We start from the raw sequence: 26,619 nt of genomic DNA on the forward strand, positions 1-26,619 counted from the left end.
GATCCATTACTTCAAGTTCGTCCTTTAGACGGGTAATGAGCGAGACTGAATGTGTCGTGGTTGTTTAAATGTTATTGGTATTGTGTGACGAAGTTTTTCGAACCAGTGAAAATGCGTTGTTGGCGACCAGTTAGCAAAAAGTACATCGTATCAAGTAAGATCTTCGAAACCGCCCGTGTCAAGTGTGTTGTTAGTTGCGCTCTGTTATTAGATAATCAAATATTTACGATACGATATCTCTCAGCTGGGATACATTTACTTTAAGATCATAATTCTCATTGTGATACAAATGATTCTTATACGTGAACCCATAAAAATGATTAAATTAATTATTTATATAATTTACAAAATGACAAAGCATAAACACATCATTGTTTTTCACGTAATATTCCTAATTCCTGCTAAATAATGAATTACATATTAAACAACACGTAAATTTGGTATACAAATTTCGTTTCACCCTTCTTGTAAGTTGATATCGCTTTTATTTTTTACATTTGGAGACACTTCGGTTTGACAGGTGACAATAATCTTCCAGTGATACATCAAATCGAAAGCATCAACTGTCATTTGACATTACTTTTTCACAATATTACCAGGAAAAAATCATTGACAAAAGCAAGAGCATCTAGAGCAAAACTGCATGACGTGTTGCTGTTAAAATCACACAGTGCTAAATCAGGAGAGTACAATGAATCGCGGGAATTTTGAAGGCGCCTGTTTACTTTTCAAGTCTTCTAGGAAACTAAAATGCGATAAACCACGATTAGTTGATATCTTCGTGACATAAGTTTTATTTATAAAGATTTAAATGAATACTTTGAATGGTTCTTGATTAACCATGTTCGGTTTCCATGTTCACTTAACAGCATGTTGGTATTCTTTTACACTATTACGTCCATCATTGAGGGGCTTTTACTGTTGATGGTGTTTACTGTGAAATACTCATCGTCTTTCACTTGAAAAAAGGGAGAGATGAAAAGGTACTCATAATAAAGCGTATTTGGTATTATGGGTTGAAAATATAAGATTGCAGATTTGTTAGTGATCCAACGTAGTCAAAACAAAGGTATCAGAGAATGGGCCATATCATATTTGTACACCTTATATAACGACAAAGAAGTTATATTATTGACGCAGTTAAAGTTTTAATTTATTTCAACTTGCGTTAAGTTTAAATGTTTTATGACTATTTAAAAGAATGATGATTTTTGTTCTTAAAATAAGCATTTGTGTTGTAAAAAATAAAATGTTTTTAAATGGCTAACTTATCCATTCAACTGAATGTCATTTTGATAATATTTTATCGGGCTTAAATGGAGTTAAATAGCATATTGAATGAACTATTATATGTTATACATTTTGAACAATGTTTTCGTATACTTTTTTGTACATCAATCAAATAATATTATAGATTTTACTATTAACTGCATTTGCTGGAATATAATCATCTTAACGTTAAAAAAATACATCATATTCCTTTTATCTAAAAAAAAAACTGTTTTAACTGGCTGTCTAGTCAACAAGCATCATTTATGTCGGTAATACGACTTTTAACTTTGTCATATTAATTAGTGCTGGTTTATTATTACGCTTATTAAGCTGATTTGTATATATTTAAAACACATGGACACATTTTACTTATAAAAAAACGTTATTTAATGAACACAGTACTGTTAATTGTTAGCGGCGTTAATTATACTTTCTCTTATTTAATTAACGGTTATTCGAAATCGTGTTGCAGATTCTAGAGACGTGTTGAAATGACTTCTTTAATTTCTCTCTCTTTCAAATGATGAGCACCGTTGATGTCCGTGGGTCACCATTTAAACTCCGGTTCACGTCACCATATCTGTTAGCAAGCCAATTTTTTCACCAAAAATATCAATAAATATACAATTATTCGAGAACTAGCAAAATAATCATCATTGAACTATGATGAGATTGGATACGTTTAATAACCTTTCCTCGGTATTTAATAACCTCCTCATTGGAAATCTAAATAAGTTACAGTGGATATTTCTTATTTTGAGGTCAAATTCATCTTGTTTTTGGACCTTTGAGTGTGATTCTCATCTAATTTCATGTTTATCTCTTTAAAGATTCACCATTTATCATTCCATTATTTTCCGATATTAGATAACCATTCTTCCAGCTTGTAACGTAGCATTGGTATATATTTGACTATAATGACAATATGTTGCTTCAACGAAAAGTTTGATCTTTTTCACAACTATTTAGTGATACTTCCGAATCTTGAGCACCTAAATCTCTTCACCTTTGATCAAACTCTTCAAAGACCCATACGATGGTAACAGCTTTTTTATGTTTTTTTTTGAATTTTAAATTAGCTACCCTTCTTGGTCTCCTTCAAATGTTTCGTGTTAATTAATTTTAATGTTGAAATTAAAGTAGCAAGAAAAGCGAGTTGAATTTTAATATGACCCTAAAAAGATGCCATGCCAAACTACGATGGAGAAAAGAGGTAAACACTTGAATTCTAATCAAGAAGTAACAAACTACTTAGAGAGATAAAATGAAAAAACCATCAGTGCCGTTCATTCCATCCCAAAATTTCAAGAGAATATTAATAGGTCGTCAATAAACTTTTCTATGATTATTAGATTGTCAAATTAGGGAAACGGATCAAGTCAATCCGAATAATATCACTGCACCTTAGCCCACTCGCCTATATGACTAATACATGACGAGTATTCCAGGTATTCACCTATCATGTCTAATTAGTATGTATCTTGGCTAAAAATAGTACCTTTACTTGAATAGAAAGCAACCAAACGTTATGCTATTATGTCAATGAGCATTTAAAGCTAGTTATACAAAACGCAAATATTTGTTTTTCATTTTACAAGGAAGTTTGGGTTTAGAATTAACGAGAATATAAATTACAAAATCGCAAATAAAGTTAGGTACCGTGATAACAATCTTAAAACAACAGATAACACACGGACTACCATACGTAGTGAAAGAATGTACAGAGTATGAACAAAATAATATGAATATCTGACATAAAGTCTATCCAAAGAGGTTTTGTACATACGTCATCTAAATTTGTAACGCAACATTGATATACAACAAAATTCCAATCCAAATAAAATAATTAAACAAAAGTACTGTTATCAAATGTAATTTATTTTAATATTATAGTAAATTTAATGTATATATTATCGAAGGACTTAAAACTACAATTACGTACACATTTATAATAGTTTGAGGTGATGTTTGATTATACTTACATTGAACTCCTTTCCATTCTACCTAGGAGTTTGAGTCCTAGGCGTGTTGGTAGTTGTATCCCCTAGAGGTCTAATCCAGCAAATTAACAACTGTATATCCAAGTAATATATTTTACTTTTATTGGACAGCATATTTATCTTTTACGTTTAGTTCTTGTGTCCTTCGGTACAGTGTTTCCTTGTAAAGACATTTAGTTTGTTCTGTTAATACCTGTATACATTTTTCTTGATAAAATTAGATTTAATGACTTCATTCTCTTTAATTCATTTGCCATATCTGTAAAACAGTTAGTATTCTTTCTCTCCTGATAAATTTTAACCAAATGCTCATGTATATTCTTAACGATTACACACATATCTCTGCACATAAATCTTCTACACTCTACAATAACATTTCTTATAGTTTTCTTATATTAATTATATAGTCACCTTTACTTGCTTCCATTCTTATCACCCTGTCTTAGAAATTAACAGCATTGAATCATATCATATTTAGAAAGTTTCATTTAAGTAAATAACTAAGCTATTAATTTCCAATCTATCTAACATTTCTTCACAATTCCGTCATTTGTCAATTTCTTCTTCAATGTGTTTGATCGAATCCATCCAAACCGAAGGTGTTATTAACCATTACTGTTTCCAGCATGAAGTACGATATATCTGCAATTAATTAAAGTTTTCCTTCAGTTTATTATATGCTTTTAAAAATTGAATTCTTTAAAGGCAATATCCGGAAGTTATATTAGACCTCTTCGATACTTTTCAGACTAACAGTTTCCTTTGAAATAATTGTATTAAATTATGTTTGTATAGAAAAACTACTCATTGTTTTTATACATTTCAGATATTTAATCTCTAATGGAGATAACATAGAGCTAATCTTAATTCGTCACCCGCTTCGTATGAGGACGGTTTTTTTCGGTGAATTCAAGATTATATTTTTCGTTTTTTGAGATATTTCAGTGACCATGTCTATACTAACATTCAGTGCAGCTTGTATTATAGATTCCTTGTACTCCAGTGGTGGAAGTTCATGTTTTTTCTCCATTGTTTTTTTCAAGTGAAATCTTGTTAACAGCCTAGTTTGTTATCAAGTTAATTTGGGACGAGTTATATGATTCTCTTTATTTATTGTATCATATTGATTTTAAGATTGATGATTGTTTTTTTTTTAAATATTATTTCGCAGAATTTCTGCTCACTTCTGTAACTGTTAATATCTCATCTTATCAGCTGCTGTAATTTAGCAACGTTATTTCATGTTTTAATGCGAAATCTTCGTATATCCATTTGATTTCGAGGTCATCGTGCAGTTCTTCGTTAGTTACTTAGCGATAATCATTGGTAATTAAACGTAGAACATTGTTTTGGTTTAGTTGGATTACTAGTTCGTTTGATGTTTTATGCAACCTGATATTTGAACACCATAGGTCCAAATAGGCTTTATGATTGACGAATAAAGCAATCTCTTTGATTTTAGGTTAAGTTGATAGTATATGTTGTTTATTTAACATGATACTTTGCAGATATTAAATTGTATTTCCGAGTCTCTTGTCCATTTGTAGATCCATTGTTGATTGCTACTTGTATTTTTCTCTACAACCTTAGGCAGAATATATCTTTTGTCATAATAGATGTATCGTCAGAAATGTTCCAAGTACTATTGGTTTTTGTTGTTGAGAAATCATCGGTGTAGAGCAGATGCAGGAGTGGTCTCAAGACACTACCCGGAGTCAACTGAGAAGCTTTGAAATCAATTGATTTGGCCCTTTCACGAAGATAATTTAAATTATTCTACTAGTATTCTAAATTATTTGAAATTATTGTACATTTAAGTAACGAAACTATTTCATTTGAAGGCATATCTTTACACGTACTTTTTCTTTTATAGAAATCACAAAAAATCATTCGCAAAATAGCAGGTACGAAGATATGTCACAAAGTATCAATCAAGAACTAAATAGTCAGAAAACTCGTACACGTATAGTGGCTGCGACCGTGGATAACGACGCTGTTATTGGAAATAGCATACTTGATTTACAGTACTTACCCATACGGGGTATGAGACATAAATTACACATATTGGTATCATCATCATATGTCCCTTTTCTTGTATCATTTTAGATTAACATTGATTGTGTTAAGTTCTTTTAGTAAAGGGATAACTAATACGAGCGTTATTTTGTTACTGTGCCGTTATGTCTGTGTCTCGTTTATTTAGATATGGTATTTAATTATAAAGGTTTCTTAAAATCATCGTTGAAATAACGTATTAAAGTATTACGTATTAAGTATTTGTTTTTTATATTAATTCTTTATTGTTAAATATCATACCTAACACATTTGACAGTTGGATTTTGTACCGTTATTCTTTTATTATTATTTATGATAGGTTGGAAAAAAAGTAATTTCGTAATTTGTCTACATATGATAAGTATGACTTGATGTTTACAGATTTTTTCGAGCTTAAAATTATATTTACATTTTTTTAAAGTATTTGTTATAGTAATCTAGTTAATCAACACTAATAAGCTATTTGCTTATCCTAATTTGGTATGGTTTTAAAATTACAACTACAGCTACAGCTGTTTTTCATGTCCTCTACTTAAAATTTACTTGTACTTGTAACTTCATTGAAATAGATCTGGTGTTATATAGTGATGGAGCCTCCGTTCATGTTTTGGCCTTATACCTTGATAACGTTATCGACAGTTCCTATCTTCAGTCCTTATGCAGATTGTCGTTACGAATGTACCATGGAATATCAACACTACTTCGCAGTGTCTTATTCTGGAATCTTTGTATGATATTTCTATTTCTTTGGCTGGTAAATCTCCAGAGTTGAACACCATACTTCTACACTGGTTTCAAGACTTGTTGGTAAAGCTAAATCTTATTATATACTGACAGAACTGAATTTCTACTCAAAAGCTGGTATATTTCTTTATTTTTTGGCTAGAGGTTTTCACGTTTTCTTGTGGCTTTCACCCGAGATTAACATCAAGGGTCGTGCCAAGATATTTGGCTGTATTTCCATACGGGACTACTTGTTTAAAATGTAAATATTATCCCGGTTTTTTGAGTTTGAAGGAAAACTATTCCGAACAACAGGAATCGGTAGTAATACAGAACAGGAACAGTAGTAATGTTGCATGTTTTTGGGCGAAAATTCAACTTATCTAAGGTATGATAAGATTGAAGGCATCTAATCGAAAAACTAGGATATTCTAGTGGAAAATTGGAATGCAACGAACTTTAAACATAAAAAATCGTGGCTATAATCCACGTAACCCAGTACACGCTGCAGAAAACACCTTGCGACTTGACCTAGTCGATAAACAATCAGTAGAAAAGACTGTATATAGATAGGTTACTTGAGATGACGAAAAACGAAATAATTTTTTTCAAAAATCTGTACAAATTAAGTCATACATCTAATACATTTTGAGTAGAGCTTCCTTAATATATTAGAAAATATGTTTGAGCAGCGTCTATTTAGAAGTAGAGTGAAAAATATTAGAAGGGGAACTGTTCTACTTTTATGAAATCTTGTTGGCAATAAATACATTTCAGTAAAATTAAATTTACGTATACATATATGAAAATATATGGAAAATAAACATATTGTATGTTCAATCACGTAATTCCGCATCTCAGTTATCGAGATAATCGCTTAAGTGGTATCAAATCAGGACTATACGGGAAACATATACCACCACCAAGCTCTAATGACTCTTTGCGATAATAGAACTTACACTGAATTAATCATCATAGAAGCCTAAAAAGTTTGAAGTAAAAAAACTATCCACGGAGATCCAAGAGTACTAAAAGTCATCGAAAAAATTAAACGGTATGCAAGAAGCCATCAAGAAGATGCGTAAACATAAACCACTCGATAACAGTGCAGTTGAAGAGACTGTGCTGTGGTTTAAAATTATGTGAGGTGTAGCAACGATAGTAGTTGCATCAAATTCTAATAAAGTGTAGGTCTGCAATCTTAGATCTGGACTTGTGCACTGAAGTATTGTTCTTCTGAAGCAAAAATAACTAAATAAATGTAATTAATAACTAGTTGTAATATATGTGCCATGTGATTTTAAATTATGAGAAAATGGTTGTCCAATTCTGATGAAGTCAAAAATCAAGAGTGATATTTCTTTTACTTTTAAGGACCAATGTTTTATAATTCCTAAAAGTATCATAATTTCAAAATTTAACATTAACAGTTTTAGACGAAGTCAAATACATGACATGAATTTATTGCCAATCCGATTAACAATCTCAAATTAAATAACAAAATCATTCCCGAACAAGCCACACAATGTACACAATTTCGTTTTTATTTTCAGAACGTTCCAGTTCCAAATTGAAAAAGACAGAAGTTAGGTCATCTCTGAGAGTCTCCAAGGCGAAATCGGATAAGAGGCAGTCTGGTGCCCCGAAAGTGAATGGTGCCGACATTCCCAGCAAAACCGAAGCAGTCTCACAGACAACGGCTCCACCAGTTGTAAATGCCAATCCAGAACCGAAACAACCCATTCTAGACGATGTCTCCACTTCCAAATCGAACAAGACAGAAACTGGACCGTCTTCGAGGAGTTCCAAGACGAAACCGGTTAAAAAGAAAGCTGCGGCCCCGAAAGTTAATGGTACCGACATTCCCAGCAAAACAGAAGCAGTCTCACAGACGACCACAACAGAGCAGACCGTTGTGGTTTCGCCAGTTATACCTGCGAACTCGGAACGGAAACAAACCATTCTAGATGATGTATCCAGTTCAAAGTTGAAGCACTCTGGTGTTCTGAAAGTTAATGGTACTGACATCACCAACAATACAGAGATAGTCTCACACACAGCCACTCCATCAGTTATACCAGCAAGTCCGGAACCGAAACCACTCATTCTAGATGGTGCCACTTCGAAGATTACGAATGATAAAGAAGCAGACAGCATCGCAGCAAGCAATACCATCGAAGATACAACAAGCAAAGCGGATATTGTCAAGACTACGGTACTACAGGTCTCACAAACAAGCAAGACACGACAATCGTCAACACTTGAGACTTCTCGGATATCAGAAACTGTTGTTGATCCGGTCAAGGTCACGGAGACCAAGGAAATCGAACAGAGTAGAGCGTCAATGCAGTTGTTAAGTGTGACATCGCCTGAAAGGAATGTCTCTGTTTCATCTCTACACAGTCTGGCGGATGATAGAAAAACCAGCGTGGCCAGCGTATCATCCGATGGACACCCTGTCAGTCAAAGTGACAGAAGGAGATCTGGTGTTCAAGTTGGTACTCCCGTGACGTTGGCTGACACATTACCAGTATATGAAAAATCGGAAGAGTAAGTATCTTGGTGGATGGTTCTATATTTCAGTGATATAGTTATCCAAATCAGTATAACTTCCTACCAATAGGTACTATTCCTACTAGTTTTAAATCATTATCGATTTTTTTTTTGAAAAAACTACATAATTTTCAAGAAAATGGAAAAATATATTTATTCAAGTTATCTGCCATTTGATTCTATACATCATGCCAATCTTTCAGGCAATTTATGGATGCCACCAAAAGAACCTTTTGTTCTTTGAATAAAACCATTCATCCCGTCCCATTAATGCAAAAAGTTGTTTATCGGAAGGGGCAGGATCTGGAGAGTACGGCGGGTACGATAACATGTCCCATCCAAGCGTCTTCAATCTTTCTTTAACTTAAAATCACTTTATCGTGTCTTCGGCCCATTCTAGATATTTTTCGGTCAATGCATGTTCTCCATTGCTCCTGATCGGCCGCTAATCGTTTTTTGGGCTACATTTACCGCTTCTGCCAATTGTTTGAGAGTTTGGGTTGGGCCTTCATTCAATAGCTCTGCAGTTTCTCATCATCAAACGTTTTCGGTCTATCAAAACGTCCTTTGCCTTGTACATCAAAATCACCTCTGTTGAATTTTTGAAAAGTAATGCGTGCAAAAAATACACGTTTTGGGATATGAAACTTGACATATTCAAAGATATATAAATCTATGATGGTATTACTTCCACAACATATAACATGTATGGCTTTGAAGCTTGATGCTAGAAGAATAAAGTGACATGTATCAAATCATAACAATGTATACTTAGCCTAGGAACATTTCTGAGAAAAATCGGTAATGACTTCCCGGTACATCTGGTACACAAGCCAACGAGGAAAAAAGTTCTTCAATGACTCGTATTCTTTCCTCTGAATGCCTTTCCAACGACCGCTGTTACTCTGTGCACTTGGTCGATTGTTGAGTAGTGATTTCAAAATCCAAACTGGTAATATGGCGTTTCTATAAATTGTTTAATACGTTTTAACAGCAGCTTCTCAAGTAACTGGCTTGTTCTGTCGATTTGTCATGTTTTTTGAGCTTAACTATTCGAGCAACCTTAGAGCATTCTGAGCATTTAGTCTCAAACAGGCATTAAATATGTATGTCAACATGATGATTGCTTCTTATGGCAAGTCTTTCAATAACTCAGGTGAAGTATCGTCAATTTCAGGAGGCTTTTTAGCGTTGAGTTTGTTCTCAAACTCCATGGTAACTTATCCATAGAAGAAATCAAATTTACAGCTACATAGGCCTGATAAACAGGATTTGTCTCCATTATAGATTCTATATCATTCGGTTGGAATATGTTAGCTAAATGTTATATAAATAATTCAGAGTTTTCATAGCTGCGTCGAACCTATTAGCTTGAATTATTTTTAAAAGTCGGTACTGTAATAATTGGTCTTTAAAAACTCCGACTTACTTTCCATGGCGAGTAATCTCACAGCAGCTCCTTTATCGTATTTAATCTTTTGATTTGTCTGATTACTAATTCTATTAAATATCTACACCATTTCTGGTTCTGTGCCATATTCTTTTAGCCTATCGTCTTTCTTTAATCTATTCTCTAATTTCTAGGTGGTAATTTACTTCATATTCTAATTTTTATTAATTCTTTTGATATTTTGTAGCTTATTTGGTCTAGTCATGGTAAAAACTTCATCGTTGAAGATGTCAAGATCCTCTCTCATGCTTGTATGTAGGGGGTCTTTGAATTCTCCGTATATAAACCCAGCCCAATGTATGAAAATACTTTTTTTTAAACGCTACGAACTAAGTCCAACGACTAATATTTATCTTCCATTTTACAAATTTAACGAGATGCTTTATAAATGCTCTATAATATTACACGTATTTTAATTTCCATTGCTAATATCCCAGTCAAAATAGGTACAAAGTCGAATAATTGCATTAATTGAACAATTAATTTATCCTGTTTTCTTAAACAATATCAAATTTGTTCAATATTGGGTATCGAATGACGCTATACAATTACCCAAAAAACCCGTCCACTAAATTTTAAACAAATTCTCAATCGCCAAAAGATAATCCTCAATATATTTATCATTTATTGTTACAAATATCGACGATAACGTCAATCAAGCTAATCCTCAGTCAAACTTGAGTGTTTTTTTTATGAAGTGTGTTTTATTTCGATATGATTTATGTTGAATTATTTCTGTAACTATAAACCGCTTGTAAATTATCTGGTTTAACTAATAAAAAACGTATTCTTGAACAATTCTTAATATTTAACCTTTTTCTGTGCTTTATTTGAGATTAAAAAAATCTGTTTTTACCAATTAGAATTAGAAGCCATCTCAAAAGACATCCGGTCTTACCCAGCCTGGTTACTGGCGTGATGTTTGATATTGCTTCTACTACAAGCTGGATTTACCAAATTCTCTTGCTCTTTTAGTCTATGGGATAGCAGAGACAGAACGAATTACTGGATAAAAAGGAATTGGACGCAGAGATGGCGAAAAAAACGTTCTTTCGGTACTTCCACGTACAGTTCTTTTATCATCACTGCACTTAAAAGTAGTATTGATGAAACATTTTTTAAAATAACTTCCTAAGGATGGAGATTGTTTCAAATACACTGGTTCCAAAGTTTCCAGATAAATTTTTCGACAATAAAGTATAAACAAAAATCATTTTAAACTTAGGGTGATCTAGGTGATCTAATAAGCTAATTTTAATTATCATTAGTACATATTACTATTATGACTCATAAAGTTTATAGAGGTAAATCTGCTATGATTTTGATGATTTAAGCGTTGAAATTGTTTTATAGCATTTTTTTTGGATAAAAGGAAATAGTTTCTTTAAAATTGAAACAAAACATCAATAATATTGTTTATTGTTGACTACTATTGTTTGTAACATTATTCTAGGTACTAGGTGTTATAATAAGTTTGCGAAAATAAATAACGATTGGATCGTTTTATAGAAATCATCAAGGATTTTTTAAAAATGAACTAAACTTGGCGAGTACATAGGATATTGATGATATGTCTCTGAAATAAATTCACTTTATATGTGTTTTCTTCTGAACTGCATGAGAGAGGAGATTATCTTAATGAACTTGTTATTTCTTTTTGATATTGTGACTTTTTTCAGAAGTTTTTCCAGCTGATTGTTCCAAAAAGGTTACAATAATAATTTAGATGTAGAATTTAGGTGTAGTTTAGTATTTTTAAATAACTTTTTTTGAGAGAGACTAATATTTTCAACACTTCTTTAACGTATTCTCTATATTTTTGTCTTTGTATTGGCTTATTCACTTGAAGATTAATTTTCTCATCTAGATAGATGAAAAAGGCATTTCCTAAATTCTATAATTGTTTGTTTGTTTCAGGGATCAGAATAAAATTAAACAGGCCATCCAGAACAATGAATTTCTCAGCAAAGTTATATCTGGGAAATGTTTAAATGATATCATTAACGCGATGCAGGTTAGGAAAGTACAGGCCAAACAGAAAATTATAAAACAAGGTAAATCAATTGACGAATCATTAAAACGAATGTTTATTGCTAGTTGTGATAGCTTCTAGTAAGCATTTTAAGATATTTTACGATTATTTGCAAAAAAAACTTTCTCTTCTATTCGCATATTTTGTAATCACCAATCATCATTAAATTGTTTATTTCGGAGATAAACTTTTTTCAACAGAAATAATGGCAAGGGCTGTTAAACAATTAATTCGTTTATTTTGAGACTTTTCATGGGAGTGACCACAATATGTAGTAATATAATCTGCAGAGTATCTGCCAGATTGTTTGTTATTTGACATTTTATAAGAAGTAAAGACCTATTTGATATCATCCAGTAATCTTTTGAAAGAATAACAGCCTGTTTACGTCGTATCTATTCTTTATCAGGCTTAGGACAAAAGGTGAATTTATCCTTAAATTTGCTGCAATAATATCCAAAATGACAAAAAAATGATAGTAAACTCCTAAATGTTATTTATAAAGATAAATTTTTTTCGCAATTTATATTAACATGATACACATTTTGTGATTAAATTCCCAAAATTACACAATTTTACTAGTTATGTATTTCTTTGAACGAATATTTAAAAAATAGTCGCTTGTATTCATGAGCCATCGCTGTATACTAATGAAAAAAAAAAAAGGTTTCGTTCGTCCTGGATCTGTATGATATCCGTGAACTTCAATATATTTGAACGAGGAACGAAATAAAATACATTAAAAATAATTTGGTTAAATGCTACAGGGTACTGGTGTTTTTTTGCAGATGACAAGGGATCGGAGATGTATGTGTCAATGCGTGGGAAATTCAGGATATTAAAAAAAGGAAAAGTGGTAGGAGAGTTCAATGACATTCGGGTGTTTGGAGAACTTGCAATTTTATACAAATCAAAAAGGTATGTATTTTTAATTATATTAACATATTTATTCTAAACCATATTTTTATATAACGTACTGTCGCTGTAATACAAAAAATGAGTTATTAATATCAAAAGTGCCTTGATCGAAGGCACTTTTGATATGTTGAGATGTTGAAAATAATAATTAATGGATAATCAATTGGGCTATTGCTCGACATGGTATTAAAACTTTCATTAACGATCAAAATAGATTTTTTCAAAATCCTTGATCATTGATCGTTCTCCTATATTAGATTAGCCACCATTCAAGCAGTCACAGACGGTGCTGTGTGGGTATTGGGTCGTGATATCTACCAGCAGATTGTCATCAGCTCCAACCTGAAGGAGCAAGACGAGAACTTGGCTTTCCTCAAGAACGTCGACTATCTCAATGTGGTCAACGAGCAGGTACTTCGACAGGTATCCAACTTGTTGAAGCCGGAGTTCTTCCCGCCATCAACCACCATCGTTAGACAAGGAGACAAGGGTGACAAATTCTACATCATCAGAGCTGGTAAATAACAACGGTATATTATAAAAGATGGGGCAAAAATCCCGATACATTTACATCCCGACCACTTTGATTGCGCGCCATCTTGGTTAAGTTACGTTTTGCTCAGTTTCGCTTTAACTATAGTGTTGTGTAGACGTCCAAATTTTATTGTGGATATTTATTGAAAGTAATCGTTCCATTATTGCCACTTTTTTTGAAAATGACCATGGTATTGCAGTTACTGTGACTGCTGAACGGTACCAAGACATTATTCGAAATATTCTTGTGCCTGATGGAAGAGCCAGGACTAGAGGAAATGTGGTTTCAACAAGATGAGGCCACAGCAGACACAGCTGGTTCAATAATTCAATTATTGAATGATGTTTTTCCACGAAGACTAATTTCGAGAAGTGGCGATTTAGCATGGCCAGCCAGTTCTCCGAATATAACAGCACCAGACTCTTATGGGGTTTTTTAAAATCAAAAGTTTATGACTTAAAAAGAGCCGAAAGTTGCATAGTGAATCATGGTCATCATTTAACTGATATAATTTTTCAATCATAACGAAAAAATATATATAAAGAGCAAATAAACATTTTATGAAAACCAAACTTACTAATCTTTTCTTCGAGCAAAGTTATAGGCAATCAAAATGGTAGCGGCACTTTGTTTGCCGCATGTTGTTTTAGAATTTCCGAAAAATCGGAAAACCTGCAGTGTTTTTATTGTAAACGTGAATTAATTTCGAAGGGTATTTTGTGTTTGATTTTTCCTGTTTCTTATAGAGGGCACAATTATTGTTTGATTTCAATTTCGTGAGATTGAAACAGATTGAAACTCCAACGGAGCACATTCAAAACATAATTTATTCATTTTTCAACAACATTTTTACGTCTTTGTTTTTAATGTGATAAGTTTTCCTGCAATATATTGCTCAAATTGGTTGATTTCACTAGTTTAAATGAGATAGAGTGGATTTAAAGGTTTGAAAACTTGTGAATGATTAACTTTCGATGTTTCCACAAAATATCTTGCGTTTAACATGAATCTTGGTCGCAAGAAGAAGAATTCTACCAGGCGTACCAGAAAGTCATTTCGAAATAGAACCTACATTAATTTCAAGAAAATTGAAAAAGTGTTCTATAAATTTTGAATTTTTTTAATTTTTTTAAATTATTTAATTATTACATTGTTACTAGTCGTTTCCGACTAACCTATAATTGTCTTGTCTTTATGATAACTTAAATCAAGGTATATAAGTAGGAGGCCCCATCGGCCCTATCTCAGTCTCTGGTGAAATAATGTATATACATGTCACTGCTGTATTTTTTATTATATGCACCTCATTAGTCAACACTACACAAGATCAGAAGGATTGGTTCTTTTGAGTCTGTGTCCTGTTCTGGTTGTATCCAAAAGTTGCAATACTTCAATATTCTCATACGAATGGAGTCTTTCCTCATGCCCCCTTGCAATTCTCTTGATTTCTTGACCTAGTGTGGGCATTTGAAGGTCTCAATGTAGAAAATCTGTCCTATAGTATTTGGGTGCACCCACAATACCTCTCAGAACTTTGTTCTGAAAAACTTGTATTTTGTTTATGTTACTTTTTGCAGAACATCTCCATATTTGAACTCCGTATGTCCAGATAGTTTTCTGTATTTGCTTATATAATTTTGATTGTCTTCCATTAGCCAATACATTTTTCTATATTTCAGTTCCAGTTCTTTTCTTTTCTTCTTTATATGTTCCTTCCAGCAAAGTTTTGCATCAAAATCAGTCCGAGATATTTAGCGTTATTTCTATATGGAATGATAGTATTATTTAATGTTATAGGTGCTTGTACGATCTGATTGTAATTTTTGTAATTTTCGCGAGGCTTCTTCACTATTGTCTCCGACAGCTATAATCGCAGTATCATCAGCAAATGTAGCCATCATAATATTCTCCATTTGTGGTATATCACAAGTGTAGAGTAGATAAAGCATTGGCCCAAATACACTTCTCTGTGGTACACCTGCTTTAGCTTTTTTATTTTAGAGTAAGCTTCTTCTTGTTTGACTCTAACATTCTCTGAACATTCTGGTTGTAATGTACAATTTTAATAGTTCGGTGTATTGCTTTGGTAATATTTTCTGTAGTTTATGAACAAGACCTTCATTCTAAACCTTACCGAAGGATTTTTCAATAACATCTGTTATTCTATGGACATGGCCAATTATTGAATGCTTGTTAATAAACCCAAACTGGTGTGTTGGTATTAGGTTTTTCTCTCTATGATTGGTTTTGTTCTTTTTAACAGGAGTTTTTCAAAAACCTTAGATATTACTGGCAGCAGTAATATAGGTCTATAGGCTTTTGTTTCGTTTGGTGACTTACATTTTTAATTGATCAAGACGTTATTTATGAACTGCATTAGAATAATCAGGTCTGAAATACGTTTTGTTTATCGTAAATCATCATCACCGTCATTTATCTGTTGTAACTCGAATAAATTCACAGTCCTATCCTTGACTATTTACTAATTACTTTTAAAGGTACTGTCACCATTACCAAAACTGGAGCCGGAGTACTGGGAAAGCTAGGAAAAGGACAATGCTTCGGGGAAATGGCCTTGCAGAAGGAAGATACAAGGTCGGCGTTGTGATCACTTGACATTCCAGTCATCACCAATGTTTCGATATTAATTTTTAGGCAAGCCACGGTGACAGCCGAGGCGCCCGGCGTTGATTGTCTAACGTTAACGAGGGCAGACTTCATCAATCACTTTGGGGACGTGGAAATACCGAAGATTGAGGTGAAAAAAACGACGTTCAAAGACGATGCTGAAGCTGAATATCAAGATATCAAATTGACGGATCTAAAGATCTTAACAACTCTTGGTATTGGTGGGTAAGTGATTTCTCAGTTCCTCAGTTTGTTTTAGTTTACGCCTAGCTGCTTATTAGCTAGCAGATTAGCGAGTACATTGGGATGCACTGACACTCTTTCGAAGTACTTCACACAAACACGTTGAATCATTTAAACGTTTAAAACACGTTTAAAATCTTCGAATACATTCTCTTAAGATATTTTAATTTTATCCTTTCTTTACATATATCGCCATCTTTTATTCAATAGGTGAATTAGCTTATATTATTAATTTTTTTTATTTCTGTCGGTAATTGGGTATCTGTCGGTATTTTATTATAAATATTTAAAATAAATTGTTCACAAATTAAAATATTACCGAGAAAAAGTACTAATCAATACCAGGATATGATAAGTGACCAATGAGCATTTTCTACGTATCTGATATTTTCAAAGGATTTAATGTCTTAAATTCATAACACATTATTTCATTCGTGGTTTTATTCATCGTAAACATCGTATTATTACTATAAATAGACATCAACTTGACTGACATGATTTTAACAATGCATTAAGCTAACTTTTTTGACAGAATGCATATAGGTTTAAAAACGTCATTATTAGTATGAAAAAAAGGGCATTACCCTTAAGAAAAACCAGTTAATTGATGAGATTTTTAGATTATTTGAATAATAAACACTTATTTCAGTAAACTATTATTTATTATCCTTCCAATAAAAGAGCCAAAGCACGTCTTCAAACTCTATAATGTAACGTTGACGTACCAAATTTAAGTTTTCGTTTATGTTGTCTCTGAGAACAAAATACTAATGTAAATAAAGTAATGAAACAAAATAAGGTTATGAAATATAATTTATTTTAATATTATAACACATCTAATACATATTTATTGAGGGACTTAAACTACAGTTAATTAAACGGCCACAAATAGTTTATAGGTTAAAGTTGTTTTATTAGATTTACATTGACATGAGACAACGGTGTCGAGCAGTACCAAGAGAAATTGAATTTTATAGACCGATTTGGTTAGATGTTCGGACGCATCGGACTCCATTCTGTCTCTTTTTAACTAGAGTAATGCTAATTAGTAAAATGAGAAAGAAAATTGACTTTAGTTTGGGCTATGAAACTAAAAATAATGTATTATAAACAACAATAATACTTACTTCATTCCCCAATGGAATAACTATTCTTATTTTAGGGACAATATTCTTAAAAACTAGTGACGTTTAAATTTTGTTCTTAACATAATCTTTCTTAGGAAGCAAGAAGAAGAAATATACTTAAACAATAATTAATAGTAGGAATTATTGTTTTGAAAAAACCTGATATTGAGAATGCTTTTGTTATAACAGATTTGGGCGTGTAGAATTGGTACAACACAAGAAGAAAAAGAATCTGGTGTTTTCGCTGAAATATCTGAAAAAAGCCGAGATAGTACATATGAAACAGGAAAATCACGTTTACAACGAAAAAATAATCCAGATGAACTGTAAATCTCACTTTATTGTTAGGTTATATCGAACATATAAAGACAACAAGTACGTATTAAAAGTAACATAAATTACACATCATTACCGACTCTGTCGCGCTATTTACAGGTACGTATATTTTTTAATGGAAGCCTGTCTAGGCGGAGATCTTTTTTCCCTCATCCAGAAACAAAAAGGGAAGCGCTTCGAAGAAAAAGACGCTAAATTTTACGTGGCCTGCGTGATAGAATCGTTAGATTATTTACATAGGTAAGCCATAACCTTACTTTCGAGGACATTTTTACCGATATTTGTTGTGTTTCAGTAAGGGTATAATATACAGGGACCTAAAGCCGGAAAATTTGATGGTCGATAAGATAGGATACTTGAAATTGACCGATTTCGGATTCGCGAAACGAATGCCGGCCAGAGGAAAGACGTTTACGTTTGCGGGAACTCCTGAATACGTCGCACCTGAAATTGTTCTCAACAGGGGGCACGATAGGAGCGTGGATTATTGGGCATTGGGTGTTTTTGTGTTCGAACTATTGACCGGTACGTAATAATTCACTGTAATAACTTTTTTTTTATTTTATTTTATTTTTTTTATTTCTCTTCGTGAGTCCACAATCTGCCCTATTGGCAATAGGTATTTCTTATGTCTATATTATATATATATATATATGGCATGTAGAAAATCACTTCATTAAGCAATCTTCTGTATAAAATATTATCTTAACTAATTAGTCTTATTCTAAAGTCTACATATGTCCAGTAATCAGATCAGGTGGTGTTAAACGTTTTAGTCTACGCACTTCACTATCACGTCGCATATTTAGCAGATTAGCGAATACATTGAGATGCACTGACACTCTTTCGAAGTACTTCACACAAACACGTTGAATTACACTCGTTATAGGTTCTAGAGGAATATCGCGTAGTATCACTTTATTTGAAATATAGTACGGAGCATCAACAATGGCACGCAACACCTTATTTTGGAACCGTTGAATGATGGATATATTAGATTTGCTAGCGGTACCCCATAGTTGGATTCCATATGCCCAAATGGGCTTGAGTATAGACTCATACAGCAATACCTTGTTATCTAATGATAACTTGGATTTGCGCCCAATGAGCCAATACATTTGATATAATTTTAGTCCCAGTTGTTTCCGTTTAGAGAGTATGTGCTTCTTCCAGGTTAGGCGTCGATCTAGGTGCATACCAATATATTTAACATGCTCTGCTTGGGGGAGTTGACGATGATTGATATTCACTGGTGGACATGTTCTTCTACGCAGGGTAAACGTTATATGCGTGGATTTTATTTCATTTACTTTAATGCGCCATGTCTTCAAACCATAATTGTATTTGCCCCAGGTGGGTTTGTAGGTTTATTGATGCTGTGACTGGATCTTCATGGGATGCTAAGATTGCTGTATCGTCTGCATATGTTGCCACAGTAGTTATTTTTGTGGTGGGTAGATCAGCCGTACACAGAAGATACAGTACTGGACCCAGTACACTACCTTGCGGAAATCCTGAATACGTCCCACCTGAAATTGTTCTCAACAGGGGGCACGATAGGAGTGTGGATTATTGGGCATTGGGTGTTTTTGTGTTCGAACTATTGACAGATATTTTTTTATTTTGTTTTATTTCTCTTCGTGAGTCCACAATCTGCCCTATTGGCAATAAGTATTTCTTATGTCTATATTATATATACATGGCATGTAGAAAATCACTTCATTAAGCAATCTTCTGTATAAAATATTATCTTAACTATTTAGTCTTATTCTAAAGTCTACATATGTCCAGTAATCAGATCAGGTGGTGTTAAACGTTTTAGTCTACGCACTTCACTATCACGTCGCATATTTAGCAGATTAGCGAATACATTGAGATGCACTGACACTCTTTCGAAATACTTCACACAAACACGTTGAATTACACTCGTTATAGGTTCTAGAGGAATATCGCGTAGTATCACTTTATTTGAAATATAGTACGGAGCATCAACAATGGCACGCAACACCTTATTTTGGAACCGTTGAATGATGGATATATTAGATTTGCTAGCGGTACCCCATAGTTGGATTCCATATGCCCAAATGGGTTTGAGTATAGACTCATACAGCAATACCTTGTTATCTAATGATAACTTGGATTTGCGCCCGATGAGCCAATACATTTGACATAATTTTAGTCCCAGTTGTTTCCGTTTAGAGAGTATGTGCTTCTTCCAGGTTAGGCGTCGATCTAGGTGCATACCAAGATATTTAACATGCTCTGCTTGGGGTTGACGATGATTGATATTCACTGGTGGACATGTTCTTCTACGCAGGGTAAACGTTATATGCGTGGATTTTGTTTCATTGGCTTTAATGCGCCATGTCTTCAACCATAATTGTATTTGCTCCAGGTGGGTTTGTAGGTTTATTGATGCTGTGACTGGATCTTCATGGGATGCTAAGATTGCTGTATCGTCTGCATATGTTGCCACAGTAGTTATTTTTGTGGTGGGTAGATCAGCCGTATACAGAAGATACAGTACTGGACCCAGTACACTACCTTGCGGAACTCCTGCAAATATGGGATTTAATTCGGTATATTCATCATCTTGATTTACAATAAAATGTCTATCAGTGAGATACGATTTTAGTAACTGATAGTCCGGATGAGGGAGAAGTTTCTTTAGTTTAACCTGCAAGCCCGTATGCCATACTTTGTCAAAAGCCTGAGATATGTCTAGAAAAGCAGCCGAACAATATCTTTTGGCATTTAGGTCAGCGTTTATTTTGTTTACAAGTCTATGCACTTGTTCTATAGTCTCATGCTTATTGCGAAAGCCAAACTGATGTTCTGGAATAATTTTTCTTTTTTCTATTATATAGTTTAGCTTCTTTATGTATAATTTATCGAAAACTTTCGAGATTATCGGTAATAAGCGTATAGGTCGGTAGGAGGTCACATCTTCTGGTATTTTTCCTGGTTTAAGAATCATTAATATTTTAGCTAGTTTCTAGATACTAAGGAAGTAATTAATTCGTAGCATAGCATTAAATATAAATTTAATAGTTTTATACCCTTTTCTGATAGTTCTTTTAAAATGTTGCCGGTAATTAAGTCATAACCAGGAGCTTTTTTAATATTACTCTCTCTCATTATTTAACTTTTTTGACCGTTAATTTCTCGTGCGGTAAACCCATTTGAAATGGCGAATCTAGAAAGCTAGTAATTTTATTTTCGTCATTTTTAAGTAGCTGAGACTAGAAAGCTTTAAAAACATTTTTTAAGTGTTTTGAGAAAATGTCGGCCTTTTCTTTGTTGCTTCTCGCCTAATTATTTTCGTTTGTTTTAATAGGTGGGTTATGCTGCTGGGATTTCCTAAGCTTTTTTGTTGTTTTCCACAACGAATAGTCTATAGCCCCAGTTGATGTCAAGTTTTCTAGGTATTCCTGAATGCCTTGGTTTTGTTCAATTTGGATTAGTTCTTTCAGCTCTTTTATTACCTTATTAAATTTTCTTTTATTCTCTTTGGTCCTTTGATGTTGCCAATTTCGTCGTAACTTTCTTTTTTCTGCTATCTTTTTCTGTATTGTACATGATATATGTATATTTTTTCTTGGAAATGTTTCACTGTTAGGAGTCGCGGAATATGCTGCCTCCTGTATATTTTTTGTAAGGTTTATTGCTGCTATTTCTATATCCATTTCAGTTTGTAACGGTAAGTTTAGAGAGATGCTTCGGTCTAAGTTTTCTCTAAATGAGAGCCAGTTAGTTCTATTATTGCACAGAGAAGGGGGCTTTATCTTTGATGGTTATTTTTGAAGAAATTGTTACTATTATTGGTGAATGATCAGAAGAGAGGTCGAAACATGATTCTGCCTGACACTTTTTTGGATCAATATTTTTTGTAATACAGAAATCTATTGTATCTTGTTTTTTATTTCTGTCTGAAGGCCAATATGTTGGTTCACCAGTAGAGATATGTTGTAAGTTATCTGTCTTTATTGCTTTTAACAGTTCTCTACCTTTTGAGGTTATTATTCTTGAACCCCACATTAAATGTTTTGCACTATAATCCCCTCCGGCTATAAATCTATTACCTAGCGTGCTGAAGAATTCTTGAAATGGTTCTGCCTTGATGTTATGTTTGGGTGGGCAATAAATCGCAGAAATTGCTAATGGTCCATGGACTTCCTCTATGGTTATACTGTTGGCTTGCAGGTATTTCTTTGCGGAATTTTTCTTTTTCGAAATGCTTTATATCATCTCGAATTATCATGGCTGTACCTCCATGTGCTTTATCATCAGGGTGATTTGTATAATAAAGTTTATATTTAGGAATTTTCAAATAATGTTTGTCCGTAAAGTGTGTTTCGGAAACCATTATAACATCAATATTTTGTTCAGTTACGAACATTTTTAGTTCCCTGGCGTGTTGTTGGAGCCCATTGGCATTCCAGACAACTTTGCTGACGACGGTTGTGAGTAGACCAAGCATCATACTCATTTGATCCATTAGTTTGGCCATCATGTTTTCTAATCTAGAGATGTTGCTAGTTTCAGTAGGTTGAGATGTCGTCTCTCGATTTTGTGCTGAACCATTTTCAACCATTTGGGCATAAGTTATGTCTGGTTGACTTTGTCTGGTGGGTAGACGGGTAGGTGTGGATTGTTTTTGTTGCTGTTGATGTTTTTTTCTCTTAGGGCTGGACAGAGTTTCTGTTGTACTTGCTTGTGAACTTCGTAACCCTTGTAGTTCGCTGGATGATTTACGTTACAGTTAGCACATTTCACTTTTTCATCGCGAACTTTACGAGTACAATCTCCTGTTTTGTGTTCTCCTGCACATTTTACGCATCTATATCGCGTGCATTGTGGTATAATTATTTTTATATGTGGTGGTTCGCATTTAATAATATTATTTTCCAATTTGGTGATTTCATATACCGCCTTATTATTTCCATTAGGTTGTATATCAATATAGAACATAGGCAGAAGTTTTTTTGTCGTGCGATGTCGTATATTGTGAACATTTACGACCTCGTGGCCTTTTTCGGCTAGTGCTACCTTGATGGTGTTAAAATCCGTCCCGTGATGTAATCCTTTTAACACGAATTTAAATGTTCTCTCGGATTTTGGCCTGAATGTATGGTATTGGGTGTTTCTCTCATCTAATTCTTTTACTAGAACTTTAAAGTGTTCCGCTTCGAACAATTGGATTTTAATTGTTTCATAGCTCACTGTTTTAATTATGTAGTTCGTAGTAATGGTTTTCAATAGGTCATGGATGTGTTTTATTACTCCTACCTTATAGACTGTTATTGGTGGTGGTTTGGGAACAACTTTTTCAGGGCTTGGTTGTATATTCTCTTCAATTTCTTCCGACAGGTTGCTAAAGCTGTTTTTTGTCTCTATTGGTTTCTGTAACCAATAGTCACTGATTCTTGTTTGTTTCCTCGCGATTTCTTCTTCTGGACTTCTCAATCGTTTTTTGTTAATGACTGTAGTCCATTCTGATGGTGGAGTTTGCGTTATTGCTGATTGTTCTAATCTTATATCAAAGTGTGCAGGTGATTTGGTTGAATCGTTGTGGTTTGCCATTTTTAGATTTTTAATATTTTATTTATTTCCAGAGGATAAAAAAATAAAATAAATACATTGTTTATTTCACGCACTTCATTTTTCACTTACGTTATTTTTTGCACTAGTTTTTGACCAAAAATACTATAAATGAATTTCAAAAGGACTGTTGTAAAATAAGGGGAAATAATTTTAAAACACTAATAAAAATGAGATGCAGTCTTTTTGTGTGGTCACGTAAACAAGTATTCACTACACTTTAGGTCTGCTGAGAAATGGATAGCCGCATCTGTTATGCGTTTTTAACACTCAATTAAATAACCGTCATAAAATACTGTTTTTTTTAAAGAAAGGTATCCTTCTAGAGCTTGGAGCGTATTGAAAATACGTCTTCACCCTACAAAGGTTGGAACCGAACTCCTGTAATAACTTAACAAGAGTCATAAAACAAAGAGGAATTAACAGGTCACTTGTGACACGGTGCATTGTCTTGGTGAAGCAGCACTTTCTTTTTCTTCAAATGCGGTCGTTTTTCGGCGATTTTGTCCTTCAAACGGTCCAATAAAGCTATGTAATTGTTGATGGTCCTTTATTTTTCAAGGTAGTCAATGAAAATTATTCCATGCGCATCCCAAAATACAGACATCATAACCTTGCCAGCCGACTGTTGCCTTTTCCCACGCTTTGGAGCGAGTTTATTGTGTGCAGTCCAGTCGGATGACCGTCGATTGGACTTCGGAGTGAAATGATGGATCCATGTTCTATCCATTGTCATATATCTATCCATTGTCGTTTTTGGTCAAAAGTGAGCTCGCGCTGCTCGCACTTTGCACAGAGCTTTCACATACCCAAATACTCGTGAATGATATGATGTATACGTTCAGTTGATATCCCTGGAGTGTCTGCTATTTCATTCAATTTCAATTTACGGTAATTCAAAATCGTTTTGTGGATTTTTTAAAAGTTTTTATCGGTAATAACCTCTTATGGGCGTCCACTGCGGTCACCGTCTTCAGTGCCAAGCACAAGCATCAAGCCAAGTTTTTGCTTCAACTGTATGTTTTCCCTTCATATTTTATCAACACGCGAAATTCCTTTTTATCCATTTTTTTCACAATAACAAAAGTTGCTTCACTCAAAATGCTATAATTCACAAACTAATGATCTGACAGCTATAAAATTTATACACGCATCTTTTGAAGGTTAGGGCTAACTAAAAAATGGTACATGATAAAAAATAACTCTCTCGATTGCTTGTAAATGACAACGTCGCAAAATCAGGCCGAAACTAACGAAGTTTACCGAATACCCGTTAGGATTCTCCAGAAATGGCCACTACTAATAACTTGTAATTAGATAAGGTTACATTGACGTTGTTAATGTCCTTGTTAAAACGACAAATTGTAATTTCAATACTAATACATAAAGAGCATTGCAATGCTTTCAAAAATCTTCTCAGTTTGACGTTTTAATGTCACTTTTAGGTTAGGTCCTAAACGAGTATTTAAATTATTACTAGGCAAGGAATGTGTTTTTGATGTAATTTAATTTTAATCGCGTTTTCTATAGTATTTTCTATAATCGTAATTTAATTTTCTGTCAATGTCGTAAACTGTATATGTAAATATCATTGGAGTTATAAAAATATTTTTCAGTTAATTGCGAGTATGTGAAATAATAATACATTTAAAAAATATATTTTGATTAGTTATATTACAATAGCCACATATAGTCTATTCAAAGTTATTTTGTATATACGTCATCTAAATTTGTGACATCAAAACGTCGCAATGTTGCCGCATTAACTCTGAGTTCTAGTTCAGTTTGGCTTTGACATACAAAAAAAATCTAATCTAAATAAAATAATTGAACAAAAATGTTATCAAATATAATTTATTTTAACATTATAGTACATCTAAAAACTACAGTTAATTTATACAGCCACAATAGTTTATAGGTTAAAGTTATAACCTCTTATCACAATTGCGTTCAAGAATTTTGCATACGTCTGACAACCGGACGACTTTGACAGGCTCATTAGTTTACGTGTTCGAACTAATCAGACAGCATTGTGTCTCTTTCTAACGAGAATAAAGTGAAGAGGAAAATATTGTGTGATTCTAAATCGAAATTTACAAATTGCGACAGGCAATACATTAAACATCTTGAAGACGTATGTACAAAAAACTTTGAATAGGCATTTTACACAAAACTATTATTATAAAGTTTTTCAAAATTCTTGAACTGGAAGGAAAAGATTTGAAGAACTTTTGACAGAATATAGACTATGTACTATCTAGCGTTGCAGGGTTTTTGAATAGATTATTAGTTTATAAACAGTTGCAATTCTATTTTTCTGTCAAGAAATTTGCTGAATTATGAAACTGAATTCATAACTTTAGAATATAGAATTTAATTAAACGATAGGCTCAATTTTATTTGTCACTACTTTATGTTTATAGGCAAAACACCGTTTAAAACCGGAGATACCAGTCACATGCGAACATACAACAAAATATTAAACGGAATTATCAATTTCCCCCCGTCAGTTAGTCCCAAGGCGAGAAATTTGGTAGAAAAACTGTGTAGGCCGGGACCAGCAGAAAGACTGGGTATGCAAAAAGGGGGAATTAGAGATATTAAAATGCACAAATGGTATCAAGGTGAGCTATCATTCAACATCTTACTATTACATAAACATAACAACATTTCTGATAGATTTTGATTGGATTAAATTTGGTGAACGACAAATTTCCGCACCAATCAAACCGAAAATCCGAGATGCCTTAGACACGTCCAATTTCGATCGATTTCCTCAAGATAAGAACATTCCTCCGGACGAGACATCCGGATGGGACATCGATTTTTAAAACCTGTATTATATATTGTTAGTAATTAAGTGCTAAACACTGATTCAAGTAATTTATATGACTAAATAAAACATTCTTTTGTAGATTATCTGGTTATATTTAGTAGGCCATGCACAAACAAGGTCTATGATTTACTAAAATGTTCTTTAATATTTACCAATATACAAATTATATAAAACTGTATTAATATAATTAAATTGCTAATTATTTTTATATATCAAGGCAGGCATAATTCAGTATCAGTAATATAGAGATACCCCTACAGTGTTTTTTTATCAGCTTTAATATTTTATGTTGAATAAATAAAACATTCTT

At 33.2% G+C, this 26,619-nt stretch overlaps 1 protein-coding gene across 5 annotated transcripts; it reads left to right on the plus strand.

Moving 5' to 3' along the window:
- Window positions 1-26,566, plus strand: LOC143192350 (cGMP-dependent protein kinase 1). Of its 5 annotated transcripts, XR_013004757.1 has the most exons (15): window positions 10-154; window positions 5,146-5,313; window positions 7,604-8,600; window positions 11,971-12,107; window positions 12,874-13,003; window positions 13,261-13,520; window positions 16,037-16,133; window positions 16,194-16,391; window positions 17,726-17,911; window positions 17,972-18,112; window positions 18,168-18,397; window positions 25,897-26,097; window positions 26,153-26,321; window positions 26,389-26,444; window positions 26,484-26,566. XR_013004757.1 is itself a non-coding variant. In XM_076397633.1 (14 exons), the coding sequence occupies exons 1-13, from the start codon at window positions 112-114 to the stop codon at window positions 26,302-26,304; spliced, it is 2,940 nt and encodes a 979-aa protein (XP_076253748.1). In that variant the 5' UTR covers window positions 10-111; the 3' UTR covers window positions 26,305-26,321; window positions 26,389-26,566. The 5 variants fall into 5 exon arrangements, 4 of the variants coding, with proteins under 4 accessions (XP_076253750.1, XP_076253749.1, XP_076253748.1 ...); XM_076397633.1 differs by having other exon boundaries at window positions 26,389-26,566; XM_076397635.1 differs by lacking the exon at window positions 5,146-5,313 and having other exon boundaries at window positions 1-154; window positions 26,389-26,566.
- Window positions 26,567-26,619: the final 53 nt, after the last annotated feature.

Source organism: Rhynchophorus ferrugineus, unplaced genomic scaffold (genome assembly GCF_030347505.1).
Source record: "Rhynchophorus ferrugineus isolate W39M unplaced genomic scaffold, kcgeb_rfMv2 rfM3, whole genome shotgun sequence".
In the NCBI taxonomy this organism is placed as follows: domain Eukaryota; kingdom Metazoa; phylum Arthropoda; class Insecta; order Coleoptera; family Curculionidae; genus Rhynchophorus; species Rhynchophorus ferrugineus.